Raw genomic sequence first — 26,049 nt, 5'->3', positions numbered from 1 at the left:
TGCTGGAGTAACTCGACGCGTCAGAACAGTTCTGGTGGTTCTCCAAGATCATGGACGAGGATCATGGATCACGAATCCAGGACTGATTGAAATTGGAGGTCACCTCGGTGCCCAGGAGTCTGTCAGTCGCTGGCTTCGAAGTGGATCCATACTAGTTGGGTAACCAACCTAACACCTCATCCAATAAGAATGGCAGCAGCAAATGGAGTGTGAGGACAGGGTATCTGCAATATCCTGTGAGTGAGCATGAAGAACATCAGTGAGGGAACTCCCTTCTCAAGGGACCTGTTCGTCAGGAAGGTCTTGATGGAGACTTGCAAATTTGTGGACAAAAGGCTGGCGGGATAGGATCGATGGTTTGATTTAGCCCAGGGGTCAGCAGCCTTTTTTGCATAGGGGCCAGGACCCTCTGGGACTAGCTGCAGTTCCCAGGTCGCCTGCGAGCCCCGGGTCTAGCTGCAGTTCCGCTGTCCGGTCCCGGCGGCCGCTCGCGGCCACCCGAGCTACTGAGTGAGTTTTTAAATGTGAATATCTCATAACGACACATTTGTGGGTAAGATTGCATCAATCCACCTACATCAAAATTCTTAAACAAGGATAACACTTACTTCTGTCATTCATGGTAAGATTTACATAATTTACATCGTTTTATGTGTGAGATATACATGGTTGCAGTGTTTCGCATATCAGCTAACCAGTGAAAATGATATAAAACCCAATGTATTTCAAACAATGATAGCCCCACCCCTGCTTACCCCAAAGGACAAAATGTCTAACGTATATACAATAATACATAAATCGTCATTTGCATTATTTTGTGAGGCTAACAAATCACAATTTCACACTATGTATATAAACAAGGAAGGCCACTCCTTGGGTCATCCCCCTCGGCTCTTGAGGGACAGGGACGGAAGTCTGCCCACAGGGTTCCCGGTTTCTGTTCGGGGGTTTTATCTGGTGTATTGTCATGCTTCATTAAAGGACTTCTGAACCTGCCTGGCGTCCGGCCTTTTCCTGAACTTGTCCAGGCCACTACATTGGCGATCCTGACGTTCATCACGCATCGTGATGGACCAGAACCTCCACGCCGTCGCTCTGAAGCTCCTGACTTTGTGGATCGAAGAGCCTGATATCTCGTTCCAGCAGGCAGAGGCACAGTTTGCTCTGTGGGGGGTGAATGAAACTAAGTACTATTACGTTGTCTGTGGTCCTTGGGGCGCAACACTGCTGTGCGATATCTCCACTGGATCCATCGTCCCCGCCTCCTGGAGGTTCGCCTACACCGCACTACGGCATATCATCCGCCTGGTGGAGCGGTTTCACCGCCAACTCAAGGCTGCCCTGAAGGCACGGCTCACTGATCCGGACTGGGTAGACGCCCAGCCGTGGGTTTTGCTGGGGATCTGTACCACACCCAAAGAGCACTTGGCCTCCTCCTCCACCGGTTGGTGTATGGGGCCCTGTTGACGGTGCCCGGGGAGTGCATTCCGCCGGCACGGGGTCAGGTGGAGCAGTCTTCGGACGCCCCGCAACATCTTCGGCAGGCGTTGGGCAAGCTGCCGCCGGTGCCCATGTCTCTTCATGGGTCCTTCCGTCCGCACATTTCCTCTGCTCTGGAGAACTGCCAGTTCGTCTTCCTGCATAGAGATGCTCACCGGACACCCCTCAAGCGGCCGCACGAAGGTCCCTTCCGGGTCCTTGAACATGGCTCGTCCACTTTCGTCCTGGACATGGGGGGTTGGTGTGAGAATTTTGGTTGCGCGGTTGAAGCCGGCGCATGTTTACATTGATCAGCCGGTGCCGGTCGCGTGGCCCCGCCTGCGAGGGCGCCCTCAGTTTAGGGTACCTCTTCCAGTGGCTACTCCATCCCCTGCACCTGTTGGTCGGTTGCCTGCGCCAGGCATGGTGTACACCCAGTCTGGTGCACCCTCCTGTCCATTTCGTGCCTCCGGTTCTTGGTGGGGGGGGATCCTGTGGCAGTCACTGGATATTAGGCCACTCCTTGGGTCATCCCCCTCGGCTCTTGAAGGACAGGGACGGGAGGATGACCACGGGTTTCCAGGTTTCTGTTCATGTTATTAACATCGTCAAATTCTGTCCGAAACACTTTCTCACACACTTCACAGAAAGCTAGAAAATATTCAGAAGGCACCATCAAGGAGCCGGTCAGACGCTCATGTGCCATATGCTTTATGATGGCTGAATATGAGTGCAGGAATAACTAAAGTGGCATCAGGTTGATGTAGAAGTTCTCTGCATGTGTGGTATTTTGAGGCCAGTTCATTTAAAGTGATGATTCTGCGACAGACCTGCGATGTAAGCCATTCCAATTTAGCCTGTTCTTGGTCTGCTTGTTGGAAAAACTGCTCAAGTTGGAAGTGTTCAGAACAAAAAAGGCAGTTCTTTGACAAGTACTCCATAGTTCGGTGTAGCAGATCTTGTCGACAAGTATTCTGGACCCACTGTCGATATCTGAAATTACAGTAAAATATCATATAGAATTAACATAAGAACAAATTTGATTATAACTACATACCTGCAGAATGAATGATATGTCACTTAAATACAATTGTTTTCAGGGGTGAGGAGAGACATGTATATTGAAGATGCATTTTTCCTCTAATAGGTCAATTTATCGTAAATGCAGAAGAGCTTACACTAGCAAGCATGCCTTACAAGAACAAAAGCAAAAATGTACAGCAGTGTAAAAATTGATACCTTTATTATTGTTTAAGAAGGAACTGCAGATGCTGGAAAATCGAAGATAGACAAAAATGCTGGGGAATTTCTCCAGCATTATTGTGGTAAGTCTAGATCTATAAAAGAAGACTTTCTGATAACTTGCTCATGTACCAAAAAATGATGTCTTATAATATAATACATTGTTGGGATCATAAGAATAGAATTGTATATGTTACAGTCATCATACATTGGGAAGGAAATTAAGGCTTTACCGTGTGCTCCTCGTGGCATGTCGTTGTTCCCTATAACACAATTTATCATGTATTTTAAACACCATTGATCCGTGTAGATTGTGTATATTTAACACCATTCATCCTGTCTTTTAAACACCATTTCAAACCGGCTTAAACACAAGCCAATTCGGGACCTTCGCAGCTTGGAGGTCCCGAATCAGCCGCTTCCTACCGGAGACCGGGGGTTCACGATTTGATAGGCCGCGGGCCAGAGCTCTTCTCCGGCGAGGAATCTTAGACTCCATGAGGGAAAGTCCACGCTACGCCCGCGGCTAGAAGCTTCAGGATGTTATAGTCCGTGGGTCAGCAATCGGAGCACATCAACTGGCGACCCCCGGCTCCGCGATCTGAGCTATAGGAAGAAATCGGGCAGGCTACACGACAGAAAGTAATAATTTTTTTCTTACCCCACTAGTCTTTAGTGGGGAACCTGAAGAAAGACAGGTCAGGTCGCTTACATTGGTGATTCGAGTACTTTCTAGCAGAACAGCACGCTACGCTTGTAGATGCGAATGCCATGACTGAAGCCGATTTAAAAAAAAAACCTCATATATTTGATTCTCAAAATGGCGCAAAAAATTACCCATGACCAACTATGGCTTTTTCGCCTAGTGGTCTATCTTGCTCCTCTAGTATCTTTGGTATAATATGGATAAATGTGAAGTTATCCATTTTAGTGGCAAAAACAAGGCAGATGGTGTCAAGATTAGGAAAATGGCAGGTGCAACGAGACCTGGGTGTCATTGTACATCAGTCACTGAAAGTAAGCATGCGGGTACAGCAGGCAGTGAAGAAAGCAAATTGCATGTGGGCCTTCATAGCGAGAGGATTTGAGTATAGGAACAATGAGGTCCTACTGCAGTCCTCGCTGGTGCCGGATCAGGTAATCTGCCCAACTGAGTCCTTCACTGTTTTCCATGCCGACAGAGCGGAAGAATCTGGGAAATCCAAGTGTGGAGGAGTCTGCTTCATGACCAATAATAACTGGTGCAACCCTGGAAATATTAAGACGCTTTCTCGTTCCTGCTCGCCGTACCTGGATCAATCTGACGATCTCATGCCGACCATTCTACCTTCCCCGTGAGTTCAGCTCGGTGATCATCACAACCGTCTACATTACGCCGCATGCGGACACAGAAGTGGCAGTATATGCCCTACACGATGTGCTATGTGGACATCAAAACAAGAACCCGGATGCAGCTATGGTGGAAGCTGGAGATTTTAATAAATCAAATCTCAAAAAGGTCATGCCTAACTTCTGCCAACACATCACATGTGCCACCAGGGGGGAAAGAACTTTGGACCACTGCTATACGCCGTTCAGGAAAGGATACAAGGCCGTTTCACTCCCTCATTTTGGAAAATCTGACCAGGCTGCCATTTTCCTGTTGCCGGAGTATAAACAACGGAGAGAACGGGAAGCGGCAGAGAGGGACGTAAAGCGGTGGTCCGACCAGTCAGAGGCCATGATACAGGATGCATTGAACGTTGTCGACTGGAATATGTTCCAAGCAAGTTTCAGTGACGTCAGCGAGTTCGCGGAAGCGGTCACAGACTTCATTGCAACAATAGCCGATAACATCGTCCCCACAGTAAGGGTTAGCATCTTTCCTAATCAAAAACCCTGGGTGTATAGGTCCATTCGCGTTGCCTTGAATGCTCGCACTGCTGCTTACAACTCTGGCCTGGCATCCGGAAATATGGACGACTACAAGGTAGAGTCCTACCGACTGCGCAGGGCTTGTGAACGATGCAAATGGTAGGGACAGGATGGAGTCGCAGATGGAGCAGCAGGACACTAGACAGGGGCAGTGGCTACGGACTATAACTAACTACCAGAGCAGTCCCCCCTCAATCGGATGTGCTGGCACCTCCCTAGCTGATTACCTGAACTCTTTCTACGCACGATTCGAGACGGGCAACATCACCTCTAGCTCGCCGGCTAACGACAACACCGCCAGCGTGCTGGCTAGTGAAGCTGGAGGGAGGTCCTCCACTGGGAATGTGCGCACATTCTCGTTGTCCGAGCACAACGTGAGGAGGGCTCTGACACGAGGAAAGCTGTAGGCCCAGATGGTATATCTGGGCGAGTACTTAAGTCTTGTGCTACGCACCTAGCTCCAGTGCTCACTACAATATTCAACCTCTCCCTGACCAAGTCGGTGGTCCCTACCTGCTTCAAAAGATCCACCATTGTACCTGTATCAAAGAATGCCTCTACAGCTTGTTTGAATGACTACCGACCGGTGGCCATCACCTCGGTAGTCATGAAATGCTTCAAGAGGCTGGTCAAGAACCACATCTGCGTCTTCCTCCCTCGTAACATGGACCCGCTACAGTTTGCATACTGTCAGAACAGGTCCACGGACGATGCGGTCTCCCAGGTTCTGCACACAGCTCTCTATCACCTTGACAGCCAGAAGGGGGGCTATGTGAGGATGCTGTTCATTGACTTCAGTTCAGCCTTCAACACGATAGTCCCCACCAGACTTGCTGAGAAGCTGCTGGAATTGGGGCTCAACACTCCCCTGTGTGCCTGGGTCCTGGACTTTCTCACTGCCAGGCCCCAGGTAGTCAAGATGGGAGGAAATACATCGAACACCCTCTCCCTGAACACAGGATCCCCTCAGGGTTGCTTTCTCAGCCCCCTACTGTACTCCCTTGTACACACATGACTGTGTGGCCAGGTTCAGCTCCAACTTTATAATCAAGTTTGCTGATGACACTGTGGTGGTGGGCCTGATCTCCGATAACAATGAGAAGGCCTACCAGGAGGAGGTGACTGATCTGGCGCTCTGGTGTCAGGACAACAGCCTCCTCTTGATTGTCATAAAAACCAAGGAGCAGATTGTGGACTTTAGAAGGGCACAACATCTGAGGACGTATACGCCACTGTAGATAAATGGGGCTACTGTGGACAGGGTGAGCTGCTTTAAATACCTGGGAGTCCACATCAGGATCTGACATGGACATCACACACTGCCGCACTGGTGAGTAAGGCAAGGCCTTTGCCACCTCAGGCAGCTGAGGAAATTCAGAATCTCTCTGAGGATCCTTCAGTGCTTCTACTCAGGGGCTGTAGAAAGCATCTTGTCCGGCAACATCACAATCTGGTTTGAGAACTCCTGTGCCCACGACTAGAAGGCTCTGCAGACAGTAGTGCGTTCGACCAAACGCACTAATGGGAACTATACACCAGGAGGTGCAGATCCAGAGCCAGCAACATAATGAGGGACCTTTACTACCCCAGCAACGTACTGTTCCAGCTGCTACGGTGAAGCAAACGCCTCCGCTGTCATGCTGTGAAAACAGAGAGGGTGAGACGTAGTTTCTTCCCACAGGCCATTAGGACTGTAAACTCTTATCTCACCAGGGACTAATTTATTGTACCAATTTACTGTTGTGTTGTGTCTTTTTAAAAATGCTGGGTGTTTTTCTAAAATGTAAATAGATTCTGTTCTATTCTGTTCTGTAGTTTTTTGCACAATCTGCAGGCATTGCCACTTTCATTTCACTGCATATCTTGTATGTGTATGTGACCAGGGGCAGAAATCTGGGGGGCCAGGTGGGACACGTCCCCCCTCTGTTTTGAGAGGTGGGGGACGTCCCCCCCCAATTTTTGTAATCCCGGATTTTAAAACCCGGTGAAATCTCTGCTTTCCGCGAGACAGTGGGAGTGGGACTGCTGACCGAGGACGAGAGAGACGTCAGTCAGCAGGCAATGGGGGCGGGACATGATGATTGGAAGAGGGAGACGTGGCACAGACCTGCGCCTCATCTGCAGCCAGGATCGATCCTGGCCGGCTTACCGGCACTGCCCCGTCCTCACCCGAGTGCCCCCCCCTTCCCCCCCCATCCCCCTATGCCATGGGGTGGCCAGAGATGTCGGGAGTCAGATGGGAGCTGTACCTCCAGGCCCACAGCCAGCGCAGAGAAGCAGCGCTAAACCCAGCTCAACTCCGCCTGTCCCGCCAGGTTAACCTACAGCCCTCCCTGGACGCGGGAAATATGGCCCAGGTTTACAGCCAGCGCTGGTGTCCCATCAGTGCAGGCAGGGCTGCAGGTTAACCCAGCGAGACAGGCAGAGTTGAGCTGCATTTAGCGCTGGATTGAGCCTCTGAAGCCTCGCTTGTGTTTGTGAGTGTGCGCATGCGCGCGCAGCCGCCAAGGCATTGTGTACCCCCTGTCTCCTCCATATTTTGATAGCGATTTCCGTGCCTGTATGTGACAAATAAACGTGACTTGACTTGAGTTGTACAGGGCCCTGGTGAGACCACACCTGAAGCATTGTGTGCAGTCTCCTAATTTGAGGAAGGACATTATTGCTATTGAGGGAGTGCAGCGTAGGTTCACCAGGTTAATTCCCAGGATGGCGGGATTGACAGATGATGAAAGAATGGATCGACTGGGCACTTCGACTGGGAATTTAGAATTTACTCTTGTCTATAACATTGTCTTTCTAAATGTTATAGTCCCTGCCTCAACTTTCTCCTCTGGAAGCTCGTTCCATATACCCACCATCCTCTGTATAGAAAAAGTTAAACCTATATCCTCTGGTTTTTGATTGCCGTCCCCACAACGCGACTCACATGCGCCGCCGGCCGCCCTTCCTGACGCTTCTAGCACATTCTGACGCTTCTAGCACATTCTGACGCTTCTAGCACATTCTGCAGCCCGCCTCTGACAACTGCTGACTCACGATTGGCTCCCTCTCCATCCACTGCCATGGTAACCGCCCCCTCATTGGCTGGAGGTCCACGTGTTCCCCGCTAGTCCCTTCACTTGATTGGCTGTCGGGTCACGCGGTTTCCCCTCCCGCTCCTCCCATTGGCATGGTAGCCGTCTCCTGATTGGCTGTGGTTGAGCACGTGGTTGACCCTCCTACCCGCCCCTCCCCCCCACGCTGCCGGCTCGCTCCCGCTTCCTCATCGCCGCTCTGCCAATCAGCGGCCTCCACGAGGGAAGCGGCGCGCGCTCCGAGCCAAGTGGGCGGGAACCATTCTGAGTGACGGCCGCTTCAGCCAACCAGAGCCGTACGAGCGCCAGCAGCCGGCCGCCCCGGCCAATCGGAATGAGCCGGCGTGAGGGTGGGGGGTTGGGCTGCAGGTGGCGGCGGCTTCCCAGGGTCACGTGAGTGGAGCAGCGGCGAGCACCCAGGAGCGGACGGTGAGTAGAGACGCCCGGTGGGGTCTTACCCTAAGGGGGTTAATGGTCAGGTTCCCCCGCCCCAGCGTGTTCCCCAGTCATGGGCCGCGCTCTGGGCAGCGCGATTGATCCATGCGGCCTGGGCTGCCCGGTCTGTCCGTGACCGTGAGGCAGGTCGGCGCAGTGCAGGCTTGTCACGATCCCACTTGTACAGCAGGCCTCTTGATTATGAAGGCTTGGTGGATAATCCAGCATGTGGTTTACTTGGGCCAAAACCAGGCTTCAATCCTCACCTTCCACGGTCTACTTTCATTGCAGCAGTTGTCTTTTGATGGGGGTGTGTCTATGTATGAAATATTGTGGTCTATTACGAAAATTATTTGTTGCAACATGTCTGGGATGGGTTGTAATTATCTTTTAAATTACTGATCTGTTATCTTTGCAAAATGTGACGAATAACTGTGCGAGAAACCACGAAGCTCCTATTGTAACTCGACAGCATTTCTGTAGAACACGGATTGGCAATGTTTCATATCAGGGCCCTCTTCTGAGATGAAGATGCTGGAACTTGGAGCAAAAAAATAACTGGTGGAGGAACTGAGGGCCTGGCAGCATCTGGAGGGACAAACTGTAGAACCTGGTTTATACCTCAGATAGACACAAGATGCTGGAGTAACATAGAAAATATATGCAGGAGTAGGCCATTCGGCCCTTCGAGCCTGCACCGCCATTCAATATGATCATGGCTGATCATCCAACTCGGTATCCTGTACCTGCCTTCTCTCCATACCCCCTGATCCCTTTAGCCACATCTAACTCCCTCTTAAATATAGCCATTGAACTGGCCTCAACTACCTTCTAAGACAGAGATTCACCACTCTCTGTGTGAAAAATGTTTTCCTCATCTCGGTCCTAAAAGAATTCCCCCTTATTCTTAAACTGTGACCCCTTTTTCTGGACTTCCCCAACATCGGGAACAATCTTCCTGCATCTAGCCTGTCCAACCCCTTAACTCTGGGTCAGGCAGCATCTCTGGAAAAAGGGAATAGGTGATGTTTTGGGTCAGAACCCTTCTCCAGACTGAGGACCGGTTTTCAGTCTGAAGAGGGTTCCAACCCGAAACGTCACCTATTCCTTTTAACCAGCGATGTTGCTTGACCTACTGATTTACTTCAGCATTTTATGACCATCTGAGGTATATAACATTGTGAATGAATTCAATTCTGATGTTAGAAATACTTTGTGGCAGTATTATCAAATGTTTCTGTTCACAGATAATCCCTTCCGATTCAATTAACTTGACTGTCCTCAGATTTGCATAGCAAATACAAAGTTTGGTGTTTCCTGGTCCTAAAGGGCAGGTTGTGAGAAGTTAATACTTTCCACGATGTGTGCCTCCAGTCCCACTGGGATTTCTATGCTCTGGCCTTGTCATCAGACCTAAACCTAATTACTTCACCTTAGCCATGTCTTCACATGCCCAAAAGTCCCAGTGTTGGAGTATCTCAGCGGGTCAGGCAGCATCTCTGGAGAACACGGATAAATTATGTTTCGTGCAGGACCCTTCTTCACAATGATTGGGGGGGGGGGGGGGGAAGCTGATATATATTGGGGGGAGTACGACAGGACAAATCGTGGGAAGTGATAGGTGAATACAAGTGTGGGGCTGATTGGCAGATGGTATAAAGACCAGAAATGAAAAGGAGACAAGGTTGTGAGGTATGGTGAGAAGAGGCATCAGTTGTGAAACCAGAGGAATGGATGTGGGGACATGAGGAAATGGAGTTAAACTTGAAAAAAATCAGTGTTCTTACTGTTGGGTTCTCTAGTTGATGATACGCAACTGAACCATCCTTTATCCAACTAGAGAGTGGTCCTGACCTACCAGCGGAAGCAGTATGCCTGCAGTTCCTTAGCTCAATGGTTTCTCCTCTCAATTTCCCTGTCTCTTTCTTCCTTTCTAAAACCCTCTTCTTTGACCGTGCGTTTGGTCATATTTCCCAGATAACTTGTTTTGCTAAAGCACGTTTTGTCACATGAGGCAAATTTCTGAAGGGTCCACTTAATGTTGCTTTCTTTTATTGTTAAATGGTACATGGTCTTAAACCCAATATTGGCTAGATGTTCATGAATCAAATGTGATATTTAATAGTAACTAAATTTTCTTATTTTCTGATTTCTTTATCACTGTCCCACTGAGTCAGACAGAACAAAAAGTGCTTTCAAAGAAACGATTGTGCTAAATTTCCTATTTGGAGGAATTGGGTTTGGAAAGCGTCGCTTCATGGAGCAGCGGGAGTGGTTCCTTTCCAAAAGCCTAATCAAATTGTTGGCACTGGGATAATGGAACCAATGGGGTGACCCATGGAGCAAGTCGGAGGACTTAGACGAGCGACATTTTGGGTTTCAAGAAAGGTCCCGATCTGATATGTTACCTATCCATGTTCTTCAGAGATGCTGCCTGACCCACTGAGTTACTCCAGCACTTTGTGTTCTATGCAACATTGCAGCATCTGCAGTTCCTTGTAGTTTGCGGGGCAAGCCCAGTGGGACTGATGCTATATTGTGGATGTTGTCTCTGAGACACAAGCCAGGACAACAATTGAAGTACGGCAACTGGATTAGTTTAGTTTATTGTCACGTGTACCAAGGTATAGCGATAAACTTTTTGTTGCGTGCTATCCAGTCAGCAGGACTATACATGATTACAATCAAGCAGTCCAAAGTGTACAGGCACAGGATAAAGGGAATTACCGTATAAGGTGAAGTCCAATTAAACATAGTCTGAGAGTCTCCAATGAGGTAGATGGGAGGTCAGGGCCGATCTCTAGTAGGTGAGAGGACGGTTCAGTTGCCTGATAACAGCTTGGATGAAACTCTCTGAATTTGGAGATGTGTGTTATCGCACTTTTGTGCCTCTTGCCTGATGGGAGAGGGGAGAAGAGGAGGTGACTGGGGTATGATTGGTCCTTGGTTATGCTAGTGGCCTTGCCGAGGCAGCATGATGTGTTGATGGAGTCAATGGAAGGGAGGTTGGTTTGCGTGATGGTCTGGGCTGCGTCAACAACTCTGCGATTTCTTGTGGTCTAGGATGGAGCTAGACCACAGTTGGGCTGTGTGTAATTTTGGAGAACAGAGTGGAGAGATTTTCAGGCTACACAAAAAAGCTGGAGAAACTCAGCGGGTGCAGCAGCATCTATGGAGCGAAGGAAATAGGCAACGTTTCGGGCCGAAACCCTTCTTCAGACTGATCGGGGGCGGGGGTGGGTGGGGACAAGAAAGGGAAAAGGAGGAGTAGCCCGAAGGCTGTTTTCAGGCTGTTTCTTGACCAGAGCAGATGTAGTTGCTGGAAACATGCCTCATTTCTCTTGTTGCAGAAAAGAAATGGCTGAGACTTCAACCAGAATAAGTGTTCAATTATATGAATGTGGAGAAACTCGCTTTACTGGTAGATGTGTTGCAGACTAAGTATTGTAGGTACACTTGGCAATAATAAACCTAAACCTAGTAACTTTAGGTTAACTAGGTGACTGGGTTAACATATAGACAATAGAAAATAGGTGCAGGAGTAGGCCATTCGGCCCTTCGAGCCAGCACCGCCATTCAATATGATCATGGCTGATCATCCAACTCAGTATCCTGTACATCATGGTTATAATTTTCAGGATATTAAATCAAGCTTCAGATACTGGCGTCAGTCCGAGGCAAATCTGCATTTTGGTTTCAGGAGCTGGCTCTTGTAGGTCGGCAAGATAATGTTGGATTGCTGCCGTGCCGCCCAGTTATGTCGTCCACAGGTCACAACATAGAAACATAGAATATAGGTGCAGGAGTAGGCCATTCGCCCCTTCGAGCCTGCACCGCGATTCAATATGATCATGGCTGATCATCCAACTCGGTATCCTGTACCTGCCTTCTCTCCATACCCCCTGATCCCTTTAGCAACAAGGGCCACATCTAGCTCCCTCTTAAATATAGCCTATGAACTGGCCTCAACTACCTTCTGTGGCAGAGAATTCCAGAGATTCATCACTCTCTGTGTGAAAAATGTTTTCCTCATCTCGGTCCTAAAAGATTTCCCCCTTATCCTTAAACTGACCCCTTGTTCTGGACTTCCCCAACATCGGGAACAATCTTCCTGCATCTAGCCTGTCCAACCCCTTAAGAATTTTGTAAGTTTCTATAAGATGCCCGCTCATATAATGAGTGTATGACAGCACTGGGCCTGTACTTGCTGGAGTTTCGAAGAATGAGGGAGAGTCTCATTGAAACTTAACAAATAGTGAAAGGCCTGGATAGAGTGGATGCTGAGAGGATGTTTCCACTAGTGGGAGAGTCTAGGACCAAAGGGCGTAGTCTCAGAATAAAAGGGAAGACCTTTAGAAAGGAGACAAGGAAGAATTTTTCAGTTGTGCGAACTATGGAATTCATTGCCACAGAAGGCTGTGGAGGCCAAGTCAATGGGTATTTGTAAGATGAAGATTGACACATACTTGATTACTACGGTGTCGGGTGTTATGGGGAGAAGGCAGGAGAATAGGGTTGAGAGTGAAAGACAGATTAGCCATGATTGAATAGTGTCGTAGACTTGATGTGCTGAATGGTGTAATTCTGGTCCTATAACTTATGAGCAATTTAAACGTTACTTTGGAAATTGTCAAGCAGAAAGTCTTTTGCAAAAAAAGTAAAGGGAAAATATCATTTCTATAAATCCTACTGGGAGTAATCGGATACCATTGTCTCTAAAGAACACATCTGCTACTTTAATGGTGGAAGGCCATGGAGATGGGCAAGCATTCGCATTTATCAACACTTGTGCAACCATGCTCAATTATACAGTGTAACACACCACCTTTAGAGTTGCAGTAACACAAATTAACTAATAGCCTTTTTTTAAATCTCACAGAGGACAAAAAGTTTTATTACAAGTCTGACATTCTCTAGCCCCATTGACCCAATTGTTTTTCCAGCGTAATTTTCTATAACATGAGCTTTCTTGGGAATGCAACTATTGCTTTTGAAGGTTTTGTATCTTCTGTTTGGTAGTGAGAAGAGAAGACCAGGGTGTGAGTGGTCCTTGATTATGTTGGCTGCTTTCCCAAGGAAACGTGAAGTGTAGATGGTCGATAGTGGGGACTCTGTTCTTTAGACTTGCGATACAATGTGGAAAGAGGCCCACCAAACCAGCCATCATTCAGTACGCTAGCACTATCCTACACACTATGGACATTTTACAATTTTTAATAAAGCCAACCTACAAACCTGTATGTCTTTGGAATGTTGGAGGAAACTGGAGTACACAGAGAAAACCCACGCGGTCAAAGGGAGACAGTACCCATAGTCAGGATCGAACCCGGGTCTCTGCTGCTGTAAGGCAGCAGCTCTACCACTACGCCACCGTACAGCCCCTTTGATGGTCCGTGTTATTGCCCAGGCTGTATCCATGACTTGCTGCAATTTTTTTACGGTCTTGAGCAAGTGTCTTCCCAAACCAATAGGATGCTTGTCATGTTTACAAAGGCACGGGTCCACCATCGAATTCCAGCAGCTAGCGCCTCCTTTAATCCGGACAAAGCTTCTGTGCCCTCTGCCGGATGGTAGTGGGAGAAGAAGGAATGACCGGCGTGGGAGAAGTCTTCGATTGTTTTGGCTGCTTTCCCAAGGCAGTGAAATGGAGTTGGTGGTGGGGAGTCTGGTCTGTGTGATGGACTGGGCCCCATTCTCAACTCTGCGATTTCTTGCAGTCTTAGGAAGAGCTGTTCCCAGAGCAAGCTGAGAAGCAACCCGACAGTATGCTTTCTACGGTCAAAGTTTGTCTCCTGAGGAAGTAGACATGTTGGTGTGCTGCCTTGGATGTTACATCAACGTGGTTGGTCCACGACAGATCATTCGTAATGTTTATGCCAAGAAACTGAATTTCCTCATTTTTCTAGTAGTTGGATTTACAATAAAACCTGCATTTGAATTAGGAAAGATTTTTTAATTAGAAATTCCTCTTCGTCAATTCCAACTGGTAAGGGTGGTGCAGTGGGGGAGTAGCTGCTTTACAGCGTCAAAAACCTAGGCTCGATACTGACCATGGGTGCTGTTTGTACGTTTTCCCTGTGACCACATGGGTTTTCTTCGGGTTCTCCCATTCCCTCCCACATTCCAAAGATGTACAGGTTTGTAGGTTCATTGGCTTTGGTAAAAATTGTGAACTGTCCCCAGTATGTAGGATAGTGCTGATGTACAGGGATTGCTGGACTCGGTGGGCTAATGGTCCTGTTTCTGTGCTTTATGTCTAAAGTCTCACATGTATTCTGGGAGTGAATGGAGATTTTAATCATCTTTTATTTCAGAAAGACACTTTGTTCCCACAGCTTCATAACTGCTGTTCTTGCTACACGTCTTTAAATACACGTACAGGCACTCCCAGACTTGAGCAAGGGTTGCTTTCCGTGAACCCTTATCTACGCTGATTTTACAAATCAAAATCATCATCCCCATCCGCTGCCTGAAATAACTCAGATTATATTACTGTCTCGTTGCGTCGGGGCACTTTCTGTGGTGCATGTCCTTCTGGGTAAGCACCACCGCCATAGCCGGCTTGTTTCGGATGTAAACATAAGTGCTCATCGTATGGAAATTGCAAACTGCCTTAATTGCACTGGGGACTGATTGTTTTCATAAGTGCGAGTTTACTTAAGTCACCCATTGCGCAAGTCGGGGAGTATCTGTACTATTTCTCAATGAAAGGTAATGCTGCATCTTACTTTTGATGGCTTGCAGACAATTGCCTTGTCATCATAGATTGTGCAAGGAAGCCACTTGGCCTATGGTCTTTATGTCGGGTCTGAGAGAATTCTCCATTAGTCCTACTGTAGAGATCTTCGCATCAATAAAAAACCTTCTGATAAAACCTTCGCCTGGATACTTCAGCAGAATAGAAACTGGTGTAAAACAAACTACTTCCTCAGAGGGGAAAAAGGACTAGTGTAGATGGTTGGCAACTGTGGCAGGGCTTATATATATATATATTTTTTTTTTCAAGTACATGTTACATTTGGGTCTTTCTAACACAAGTAGTCAGCAATCACAAAACAGGAGTTAAAACTAATTGACTTTAGGAGCCAGAAATAAATGAAGGATTGTTGCTTATTTCAGAGCATGGAGCTGAAACTGTGGTTGGTGCTGGTGCTGGTGTTTGGTGCAGCTGTGATCCGTGCTGAAGATGAAGACGACTTGGTTGAGGATGAGGATGATGAGAGCCCAGTGGAGAGCGAGTCTGAGCCCAGCACTCCACCCGCTCCTAAGGTGAGCCCCACCCCTCCCACCCGTGCTGTAAAGGGAACATGAGATGCGTCGGACGAACTAACTCACATCCATCAACGCTAGTCCTATCTGCCTGTATTTAATCCATATCCCTCTAAACTGTTCCTATCCTTGTACATGTCCAAATGTCTCTTAAATGTTGTGATAGTAGCTACCACATCTACCTCCTCCGGCAGCTTGTTCCATATATCCATATTTGTGTAAAAAAGAAAGTTGCCCTTCAGGTTCCTATCTCCCCCCCCCCCCCCCCCCCCCCCCCCCCCCCCCCCCCCCCCCCCCCCCCCCCCTGTGCCCCTCTTGTTCTCAATTTTCCCTATTCTGGACAAGAGACTCTGTGCATTTACCTTCTCTGTCCCTCTTATGATTTTGTACACCTCTATAAGATCACCCCTCATCCTTCTGCGCTCTAAGGAAGTCGTACCCTGCTCAATCTCTTCCTATAACTCATGCCGTTGAGTCCTTGTAAATCTTGTCTGTACCCTTTCCAGCTTTATAACAATTTTCCTATAACATGGTGATCCAAACTGAACTACTCTAAATGTGACCTCACCAATGTCTTATACAACTGCAACATGACCTCCCAACTTTTATACACAATACTCTGATGAAGGCCAATGTGCAACTGAACCATCTAATCACCAACTAGAGAGCGGTCCTAAGCTATTATCTACCTCATTGGAGACCCTTGGACTATCTATACACAGACGTTACTGGGATTTGTCTTGCACTAAACGTTATTCCCTTTATCTCGGATCTTTGGAAGGCTTGATTGTAATCATGTATAGCCTTACCACAACATAAAAGCTTTTCACTGTACCTCTGCACCCGTGACAATAAACTAAATTAAATAATCAACATCTTGCATCACAAAGAGGCTGATTAACTTCTCTCGCATTCCTGCAAAATAGATAATCTGCCGAGGCTATGGTGGGGGACCTGTACTTGGTAAACGATAAGTTACTAAAGTGTATTTTTCTAACATTTTACTGTTGCCTTACAGGTCACTTACAAGGCCCCTGTTCCAATTGGACGAGCACATTTTGCGGAATCATTTGATAAAGGCACTCTAGAAGGGTAAGGATCGCCTGGATGGATCTTAGATACCAGTGGTCGGCGTGGACTAGATGGACTGAAGGGCCTGTTTCCATGCTGTATCCCTAAACTCAGCTAAAAACTATAGCAAAGATTTGGATTATTACAAATTAGCTTTTATTCAAAATGAACAAGCTCTATTAAAGATGTGAACCATAGAGGCATATAGTACGGAAACGTGCCCTTCGACCCAATTTATTCATGCCACATCATCTATCTTTCAGCTTTTTATCTCACCCCCAACCAAGGGCTCGAAATTAACGGTGGCCGATGGCCACCTAAAGTCCCGCCGGGCAACCTAAAATCCATGTCATTTTGCCCGGCTTGGCAAGCACCAGGACACCTACCGTTCAACTATGACCGGACCCCCCTCTCTATCACTCTCCGTCTCTGCCCGCCATCCGTGTGTGGGCTGCGCTCTCCAGCCGCTCCTCATCCGCCGGCACGGCCGGCCGCCTTGCACGTGGACACTGCCCTGGCCAGCACATCCTCGGCTGCTCTGCACATGCGCACTGCCACGGCCTGCACATGCGCTCACTGCACATCCTCCCCCTGCACATGCGCACTGCCACAGCCAGCACATTCTCCCCCTGCACATGCACGCGACCTCGGCCAGCACATCATCGGCCGCCCTGCACATGCGCACTGCCATAGCAACTGGTCGGCGCCGGGCACTCTCCCTCCCTTTGCATTGTGGGAGATATGACTGCCATTGCTGTCCGGCCGCCTCGCCGCTCCCGCTGAAACCCAACACAGAATCGCTCCCTGGAGCTGGAGTCAATCCCTGGAGTAACTCTTGCTTGGTTTCCTGGTCCTCCAAAAATATTTGAAATGGAATTTAAACTGGGGGTGATGGAAGGTGCACTTAAGCAAATAAGGGTTCTTGGGGTAAAAAGAGCTACCTTAAATTTAGGTTGTCTGGTGGGTTACAATGGTAGGGTGAAGACTATTCCATGCTTTAATTGTGGGGAAACTCAATGGAGCAGCTAGCATCTCTGGATAGAAGAAGGTAGACAAAATTGCTGGAGAAACTCAGTGGTTGTGGCAGCATCTATGGAGCGAAGGAAATGGGCAACGTTTTGGACCGAAACCCTTCTACAGTGATGCAGGGGGGGGAAGGGGGGGAAGAAGAAAGGGAACCGGAGGGCTGAGGGAGAGCTGAGAAGGGGTGGAGACAGCAAGGGCTACCGGAAATTGGAGAAGTCAATGTTCAGGCCACCGGAATCCAGACTGCCCAAGCGGAATATGAGGTGCTGCTCCTCCAGTTTCAGGTGGTGCTCTGGCAATGGAGGATGCCCAGGGCAGAAATTCGGATTCAGAATGGGAGGGGGAGTTGAAGTGCTGAGCCACAAGGAGATCAGGTTGGTTAATGCGGACCGAGTGGAGGTGTTCGGCGAAACAATCGCTAAGCCTAGGCTTGGTCTCACCGATGTAAATCAGCTGACATCTAGAGCAGTGGGTGCAATAGATGAGGTTGGAGGTGATGCAGGTAAACCTCTGTCGCGCCTGGAACAACTGCTTAGGTCCTTGAATGGAGTTGAGGGGGGAGGTAAAGCGACACGTGTAGAATCTCTTGCGGTTGCTAGGGAAAGTGCCCGGGGAGGGGTTGGTACGGGTGGGAAGGGAAGAATTGACCAGGGAGTTACGGAGGGAGTGGTCTTTGCGGAAAGCAGACAGGGGTGGTGATGGGAAGGTGTAGCGAGTAGTGGGGTCACGTTGGAGGTGGCGAAGATGACGGAAGACTATCTGTTGTATGTGACGGCTAGTGGGGTGGAAGGCGAGGACTAGGGGGACTCTGCCCTTGTTCCGAGTGGGGGGGATGGGGAGAGAGCAGTGTTGCGGGGTATTCATGAGACCCTGGTGAGAGCCTCATCTATGGTAGGGGAGGGGAACCATAGGAGAATTCCCTGAAGAATGAGGACATTTCTGATGCTCTGGTGTGGAACACCTCATCCTGGGAGCAGATGCCGCGTAGACGGAGGAATTGGGAGTAGGGGATGGAATCCTTACATGAAGTAGGGTGGGAAGAAGTGTAGTCTAGATAGCCATGGGAGTCAGTGGGTTTATAGTGGATGTCGGTCAAAAGTCTATCACCTGCGATGGAGATAGTGAGGTCAAGAAATGGTAGGGAAGTGTCGGAAATGGTCCAGGTGTATTTGAGTGCCGGATGGAAGTTAGTGGCGAAGTTGATGAAGTTAGTGAGTTGTGTGTGGGTGCAGGAGGTAGCACCAATGCAATCGTCGATGTAGCGGAGGTAGAGGTCGGGGATGGGGCCCTGGTACGTCTCGAACAAGGATTGTTCGATGTACCCTACAAAAAGGCAGGCATAGCTGGGGCCCATGCGTGTGCCCATAGCTACGCCTTGTGTTTGGAGGAAATGGGAGGAGTCAAACAAAGTTATTGAGGATAGACTTTTGACCGACATCCACTATAAACCCACTGACTCCCATGGCTATCGAGACTATACTTCTTCCCACCCTGCTTCCCAGGTGCTTTCCGAGGGTTCACCCCCCTGATGGATCTTCTGACGTTGGCCTCTGTGACTGAAATACCATCACGGCGAATGGGGGCTCAGGAAGGCACATCAGTGTTCTCCCTATCAAAGCGTGCGTAGAACTCATTGAGCTCGTCAGGGAGTGATGCTTCGCTGATAATTGAGCTGCCTCCTGATTTCGCCTTGTAGGAGATGATGGCATTCAAGCCCTGCCACAGTTGCCAAACATCCATCTCATCCTCCAGCCTGGAGCAGAAGTCCCTTTTGGCTTTTTTGATGGCCTTTACGAAGGTCGTATCTGGACTTCTTGTAGACCTCTGTATCTCCAGAGCTGAATGCCCGGTATCTGGACTTCAAGAGAACGCGGATCTCATGGTTCATCCAAGGTTTCTGGTTAGGAAACACTCGGAAGGTTTTTGTTGGGATGCAATCCTCTACTCATTTCTTTATGAAGTCTGTAACGACTGTGGCGTATTCATTCAGGTCTGTTGCCGAGTCCCTGAACATTGCCCAGTCTACAGACTCCAAACAGTCCTGGAGTTGTTCCTCCCCCCCCCCCCCCCCCCCCCCAACCAGCTCTGTGCAGTCCTCACTTCTGGGGGTGTGTTCTCCAATTGCTGCCTGTAGGCAGGAAGAAGCAGCACCTCAGTATGGTCGGATTTACCGAAGTGAGGGCGAGGGATAGAGCGATAGGCGTCTTTGATGGTAGTGTAGCAGTGGTCGAGGGTGTTTGATCCTCTGGTGCTGCAGGAGACATGTTGGTGGGAGTTAGGAAGCGATTTCTTGAGGTTGGCTTTGTTGAAGTACCCGGCTATGGTGGTAAGTGCCTTGGTTATTGCGAACCTGCGCTTGGTCTCACCGAGGTTGATCATACGCTGAATAATCCAACCACATTTTTGTTTGGAAGTGGAGAGAAATAATAGAAATTGCATTCATTGCAACGTGTAAAAAGAGTTGAGATACTGTATTATAATTTTGCTGCATGTCATTGTGGTATATATCATGTCTTGATTGATGAACATGTTTAGTTTGTGACTTTATTTGAAGCAGAAATAATATGTGAATGCTTCATTGAGCATTATTCCGACTGGTAACTACGCACTTCGTCCGAGCACATTATCGCACGCATCATGCAAGCTGTCTTAAATGACCACCTAAACTGTCATTTGGCAACCTAAAAAACTGCCTAGGTTGCCTGATTGGCAACAGAGAAAACCCCTGCAATCAGTCTGCAGCAGGGTCCTGACCTGAAACATCACCTATCCACGTTCTCCAGAGATGCTGCCTGACCCGCTGAGTTACTCCAGCAGTTTGTGTCCCTTTGTGTATTATCCAGCATTTGCAGTTACTTGTTTCTAAATACATTTAAACTTTGTTTTGCATGTAATTTAATAAAAGCATATTATACATACGCACAATCATACTTAAGTACAAGAGTGACATGTTTGTTGTGTAAGAATAGTATATTTCTTCTGCAGCGGTACATGAGTTGCTGTGTTTCCGACACCATCTTAAAATCATAGCCATACAGCATGGAAACGGGGTATTAGGCCCAACTTGTTCATGCCGACCAAGATGTCCCATCTATGCTTGTCTTGCCTTCCTGCGTTTGGCCTATATCCCTCTAAATCTATCCTATCCATGTACCTGTGTCGTTTAAATGCTGTTATCGTACCTGCCTCAGCTACTTCTGGCAGATCATTCCATATACCCACCACCCTCTGATTGTAGGTATGACCTCCCCCCCCCTGCCCCCACTCCCCTTTACCTTCTCGTCCCCACCACCACCACCACTTTCCTGACCCATAATGTAGACAAAAAATTCACCCATTCCCACTATCCACCCTTCCACCCATCTCCCTCCGGCTTTACATTTCATAACCTTTTCTCTGCTCATCTGACACCCTTTTGTCTCCTTTTCACCTCCGGCCTTTGTCACTTTTTTCACCCATCTGCCAATGACCCTCAAAGTGTCTTTTAAATGTTGGTGGCAATAAATTAATACATCTATACACGCTGTATGACTCTGACTCTATAGTAGGATCTTTTACACTAATAAAACTGATGTTGAACGGCACTTCCAAAAATTACTTGCGGACATTAGCGCTCCTTTAGTGCTGAATCTGCCGTAGATTTTGTATTTTGATTCCTTCAGTAAAACTTGCTGTCACTTTCCTACAGTGGAAGTTTGAGTTTGTACAAAATTTAACCAACACAATTTGCAAGCAGTGGGACAAACTCTTAATCCTGACAACTGATTATAACCGTTGAGTCTTCATTGTTCCAGAAGAATAAATTTGTCTTGTTTAATTTTGAGATGGTGTTACTTTTGACGCAACTGACCGATATGTTTGCTCTGCAGCTGGGTCCGATCCAAAGCCAAAAAAGAAGACACTGATGAAGATATTGCAAAATATGATGGTGAGATCACTTTCTCTCAACTTTAAACATCTGTACCAAATTTAAAGCTTTGTTCATTTGTTGTGTAGTTGGCAACCAGTTGGTAACAGTGTAGCACAGTGCTGTGCGGTACTGCCTCACAGCACCAGAGACCTGGATTAGATCCTGACCCGGGTGCAGTACAGATTTTGCACGTTGTCTCTGTGACTGCATGGGTTTTCTTCGGGTGCTTCGGTTTCCTCCCACATCCCGGACGTACAGGTTTGTAGGTTATTTAGTATGGGGTGAGCGTTGATCTGCATGGAATCGGTTGGCCGAAGAGCTGGTTCCACGTCCTATCTCTAAAGTCTGAAGGAGTTTTGAGGTGAGTTTCCACTTGGATTTACTGTGGATAAGAGATCAGGCCCTTGCAAACCCCAAGATTACGATAGATGGGGAAACACAGAACTGAACAGAGCATACAACAGTACGGAACACGAACAGACTAACGCAAAATGTCCGTGCTGGACATGATGCCAAATCTAACTTATCTCCTCTGCCTGTACGTGTTCCGTATCCCTCCATCTATATCCATAAGCTTAAATGCCACTATTGTATCTGTCTGCACCCCTAGCAGCACATTCCAGGCTCTCACCACCACCTGTGTTTTAAAAAAATATATACATTTCCCTGCCTATTCTCCTTTAAACTTCTCCCCTCTCACCTTCAGCAATTCCCTCTAGTCTTCAACATGTCCACATTGGGGGAAAAAAGTTCCGAAAAAGGCACAGTGCTGGAGTAACTGAGTGAATCAGGCAGCATCCCTGGCAAATATGGATGGGTGAAATTTGTGGCCAGGGCATTTCCTTAGACTCTCCTCAAGTTCATGTCAGAGTGATAGTGTGGAAACAGACCCTTCAGCCCGACTTTCTCACGCTGACCATCATGCCCCGCGTACACTAGTCCCACCTGCCTGCTTTTGGCCCATATCCCTCGAAACCTATCCTAACTATGTACCTGTCTAAATGTTTATTAAACATTGCGATAGTACCTGCAAATCATAGGGTCAGAAGTAGACCATTCGGTCCATTGAGTCTACTTTGCCATTCAATCATGGCTGATCTATCTTTCCCTCTCAACCCGATTCTCCTGCCTTCTGCCCATAACCCCTGACACTGTTACTGTTCAAGAGTCTATCAATCTCTGCCTTTAAAAATACCCAATGCCAAGTCATAGCACTTTGTCCTTAAGCGTATTAATCAGCATCACCTGTTTTTTGTTTCTGCATTATGTAAAAGGTGATTATAAAGATCAATGCATAAAATAGATATGTTTTGTTTTTCAGGGAAATGGGAAGTAGAAGAAATGAAAGACACCAAACTCGAGGGAGATAAAGGACTCGTTCTCAAAACTCGTGCGAAGCATCATGCCATAGCATCTTCTTTGGACCACCCGTTTATCTTTGACGATAAGCCACTATTTCTTCAGTAAGTATCTCGCTATCGTGGAAGTCTTGCCTTGTGGAAAGCAAGTAAGTTCATAAGCATTAGGAGCAGAATTAGATCATTTGGCTCATCGAGTCTACCCCGCCATTCAATCATGGCTGATCTATTTTTCTCTCACCCCAATTCTCCTGCCTTTTCCCCCATAGCCCCTGATACCCGTACTAATCAACAATCTCTCGATCCCCTCCTTAAAAATGCCAAATGGCTTGGCCTCAACCGCCATCTGTGGCAATGAATTCCTCAGATTCACCACCCTTTGACTAAATAAATTCCTCCTTGTTTTTTTAAAGAATGTTCTTTTATTCTGAGTCTGTGCCCTCTGGTCCTAGACCCTCACACCAGTGGAAACATCCTCCATATTCGCTCTACCCATGCCCTTCACTTTCACTATGAGAGTAAGAATTTCATGATTCCAGTGCATATGCAGTCTGGTACAAATAAACAGTCCTGAACATGTGTAAATTATCACTTTCTCTTTTTCAATCTTCCTTTTAGTGAGGCATTCACCCTCCCTTCCTCGCACTTGACCCAAGTGGGTACTGGGAAAACCTGTAAACTCCAAACAAACCGCAACTGTGGTCAGGATCAAACCTAGGTGGCTGGAGTTGTGAGGCAACAAATCTAGCACTGCGCCACTGTTTTGCTCAAAGTTGCTGACCTAAGCCTGCTCGCATTTGGCCCAGTTCCTTCCAAACTTTTCTTGTCCATGTCTGTCCCAGTATCCTTTAAATGTCATAATTGTACCCGCCTCTACCTCTTCCTCCAACTAGCCGTTGGGCGTTACCTGGGAGTTTTATTTTAATGATGTTTTAATGAGGTGCAGCTCATCGGTAGAGTTGCTGCCTCACTGCTCCAGAGACCCAGGTTCAATCCTGTCTGCAGGTGTTGTCTGTACGAAGTTTGTACAATCCCCCTGTGACCGTGTGGTTTTCCTACGGATACCACCAGGTTCCCACCCACACTTCAAAGACCCGCAAGTTTGTAGTTTAATTGGCTTCTGTAAATTGTCCCTAGGGTGTAGGATAGAACTAGTGTATGAGTGATCGCTGGTCAGCATGAACTCTTGGGCCAAAGGGCCTGTATCACTAAACTAAACTTTCCAATATTTCAATTTGATAAAGTGCAGTTCGTGGAAGCTTGTTCATTGTTACAATAAAAAAGATTTTTCAAGGCTTTTATGCTGAGCTAAATTTTACTTTTCTCCAAAAATGTCAGGTATGAAGTGAATTTTCAGAATGGAATTGAATGTGGTGGAGCATACATCAAATTATTGACAAAAACTAAAGACATGATTCTGGTGAGTGAAATTTATTTACGATTCATGTCTGAGAATTGCAAAGATTCCTCTTATTTGTATCCTGCCACTTGTGATTTAACAATCTCTTAGATTGTGCATCGACACAAAATGCTGGAGAGAAGGACTGGGTGTTTTGGGTCGAGACCCTTCTTAGATTGCGCAGTGATCGCTTGATTTTTTTTCCCCCAAACTTAATTACCATTCTACAGTCTGATGGAAGACAAATGGTACATTGGCCTTTCCTGCAAGAGGATTGGAATACAAAAATAGGTATTTGCTCTGATCACAAGGGCAATTGTTTCCAATGAACGTTATTGCCACTTGTACCTCGGTACAGTGAAATTCTTTGTTGCATTACATCTTGCAGCAGACTTCACCTAGGCTTCACAGAGAGTCGCCACGTTTCAGGCGCCAACAAGGTTTTGAAAATTCTTAGCACAGTCCTGTCTTCCCGCAGTGGCAAACCAGGCTTGCCACCACCGCACATGGCCGCAGGTGGCCCCCTGCCAGGTCCCTCTTTGTTCTCAACAGGCCCCCTCGCAAGATCCTTGGTACTCGGTAGCCCCCCGTAGGGCCCCGTCTTCAAACTTGTAGTTTCAATGGGTTGATAGATTCTAAATGTGTAGGAAGGAACTGCAGTTGCTGGTTTACACCAAGGATAGACACTAGAAAAATAGGTGCAGGAGAAGGTCACTCAGCCCTTCGAGCCAGCACCGCCATTCATTATGATCACCACTGATCATCTAAAATCAGTACCCCGGTCCTGCTTTTACCCATATCACTTGCTTCCTTTAGCCCTAAGAGCAAAATACTGTTTAATTTTCATGAAAACATCCAGTGAATTTTGTCCAATTCCACAGATTCACAACTCTCTGGGTGAAGAAGTTTTTCCTCATCTCATCCTAAATGGCCTGCCCCTTATTCTTAAACTGTGACACCTGGTTCTGGCCTCCCCTAACATCGGGAACATTTTTTCCTGCATCTAGTCTGTCCAATCCCTTAAGAATTTTATGTTTCTATAAGATTGCCTCTCATCCGTCTAAATTCCAGTAAATACAAGCCCAGTCGACCCATTCATTCATCATGCGTCAGTCCCGCCATCTCGGGAATTAACCTGGTGAACTTGCGCTGAACTCACTCAATGGCAATAATGTCCTTAGATTAGGAGACCAAAATTGCACAAACTACTCCAGGTGTGGTCTCACCAGGGCCCTGTACAACTGCAGTAGGACCTCCTTGTTCCTAAGCTCAAATCCTCTCACAATGGAGGCCAACATGCCATAAGATTTTTTTTTCCCTGCTTGCTTATTTTCAGTGTCTGATGTATAAGCATACCCTGGTCTCATTGCACCTCCCCTTTTCCTAATCTTACACCATTCAGATAAAAATCTGCCTGCCTGCTCTTGACACCAAAGTGGGTAACCTCACATTTATCCACATTATACTGCATCGGCCCACTCATCCAAGTCACCCTGCAGTCTCATCGCAGCTTACACTGCCACCCAGTTCTGAGTCATCCGCAAACTTGGAGGTGTCACATTTAATTCCCTCGTCTAAATCTGGGGTCCCAGCACCGAGCCTAGCGGCACTCCACAAGTCACTGCCTGCCATTCTAAAAAGGACCTGGTAATTCCTACTCTTTACTTCCTGTCTGCCAACCAGTTCTCTATCTGTCAATACCCTACCCCCAATACCATGTGCTCTAATTTTGCACACTAATCTCTTGTGTGGGACCTTGTTAAGTGCTTTTTGAAAGTCCAGATACACCATATCCACTATATCCATTCTACTTGTTACATCCTCAAAAAACTCCAGAAGATTAGTCAAGTGTGATTTCCCCTTCTTAAA

The 26,049-nt window shown here is 47.5% G+C and overlaps 1 protein-coding gene across 1 annotated transcript in view; it reads left to right on the top strand.

Annotated features, from left to right (window-relative positions):
- The first annotated feature begins 7,984 nt into the window (after positions 1-7,984).
- canx (calnexin) overlaps positions 7,985-26,049 on the top strand; it is a 36,700-nt gene continuing 18,635 nt past the window's right edge. Inside the window, exons 1-6 of the mRNA XM_055642844.1 lie at positions 7,985-8,141; positions 15,267-15,416; positions 16,435-16,508; positions 21,383-21,441; positions 22,745-22,886; positions 24,120-24,201. Of these exons, the coding sequence (XP_055498819.1) occupies positions 15,270-15,416; positions 16,435-16,508; positions 21,383-21,441; positions 22,745-22,886; positions 24,120-24,201 (504 nt within the window). The 5' untranslated portion in view covers positions 7,985-8,141; positions 15,267-15,269. The remainder of the gene's footprint in view (positions 8,142-15,266; positions 15,417-16,434; positions 16,509-21,382; positions 21,442-22,744; positions 22,887-24,119; positions 24,202-26,049) is intronic.

This window comes from Leucoraja erinacea, chromosome 11 (genome assembly GCF_028641065.1).
Source record: "Leucoraja erinacea ecotype New England chromosome 11, Leri_hhj_1, whole genome shotgun sequence".
Lineage (NCBI taxonomy): Eukaryota > Metazoa > Chordata > Chondrichthyes > Rajiformes > Rajidae > Leucoraja > Leucoraja erinaceus.
The sequence above is the reverse complement of the archived record's forward strand: the minus strand, read 5'-3'. Positions and strand labels throughout refer to the sequence as shown.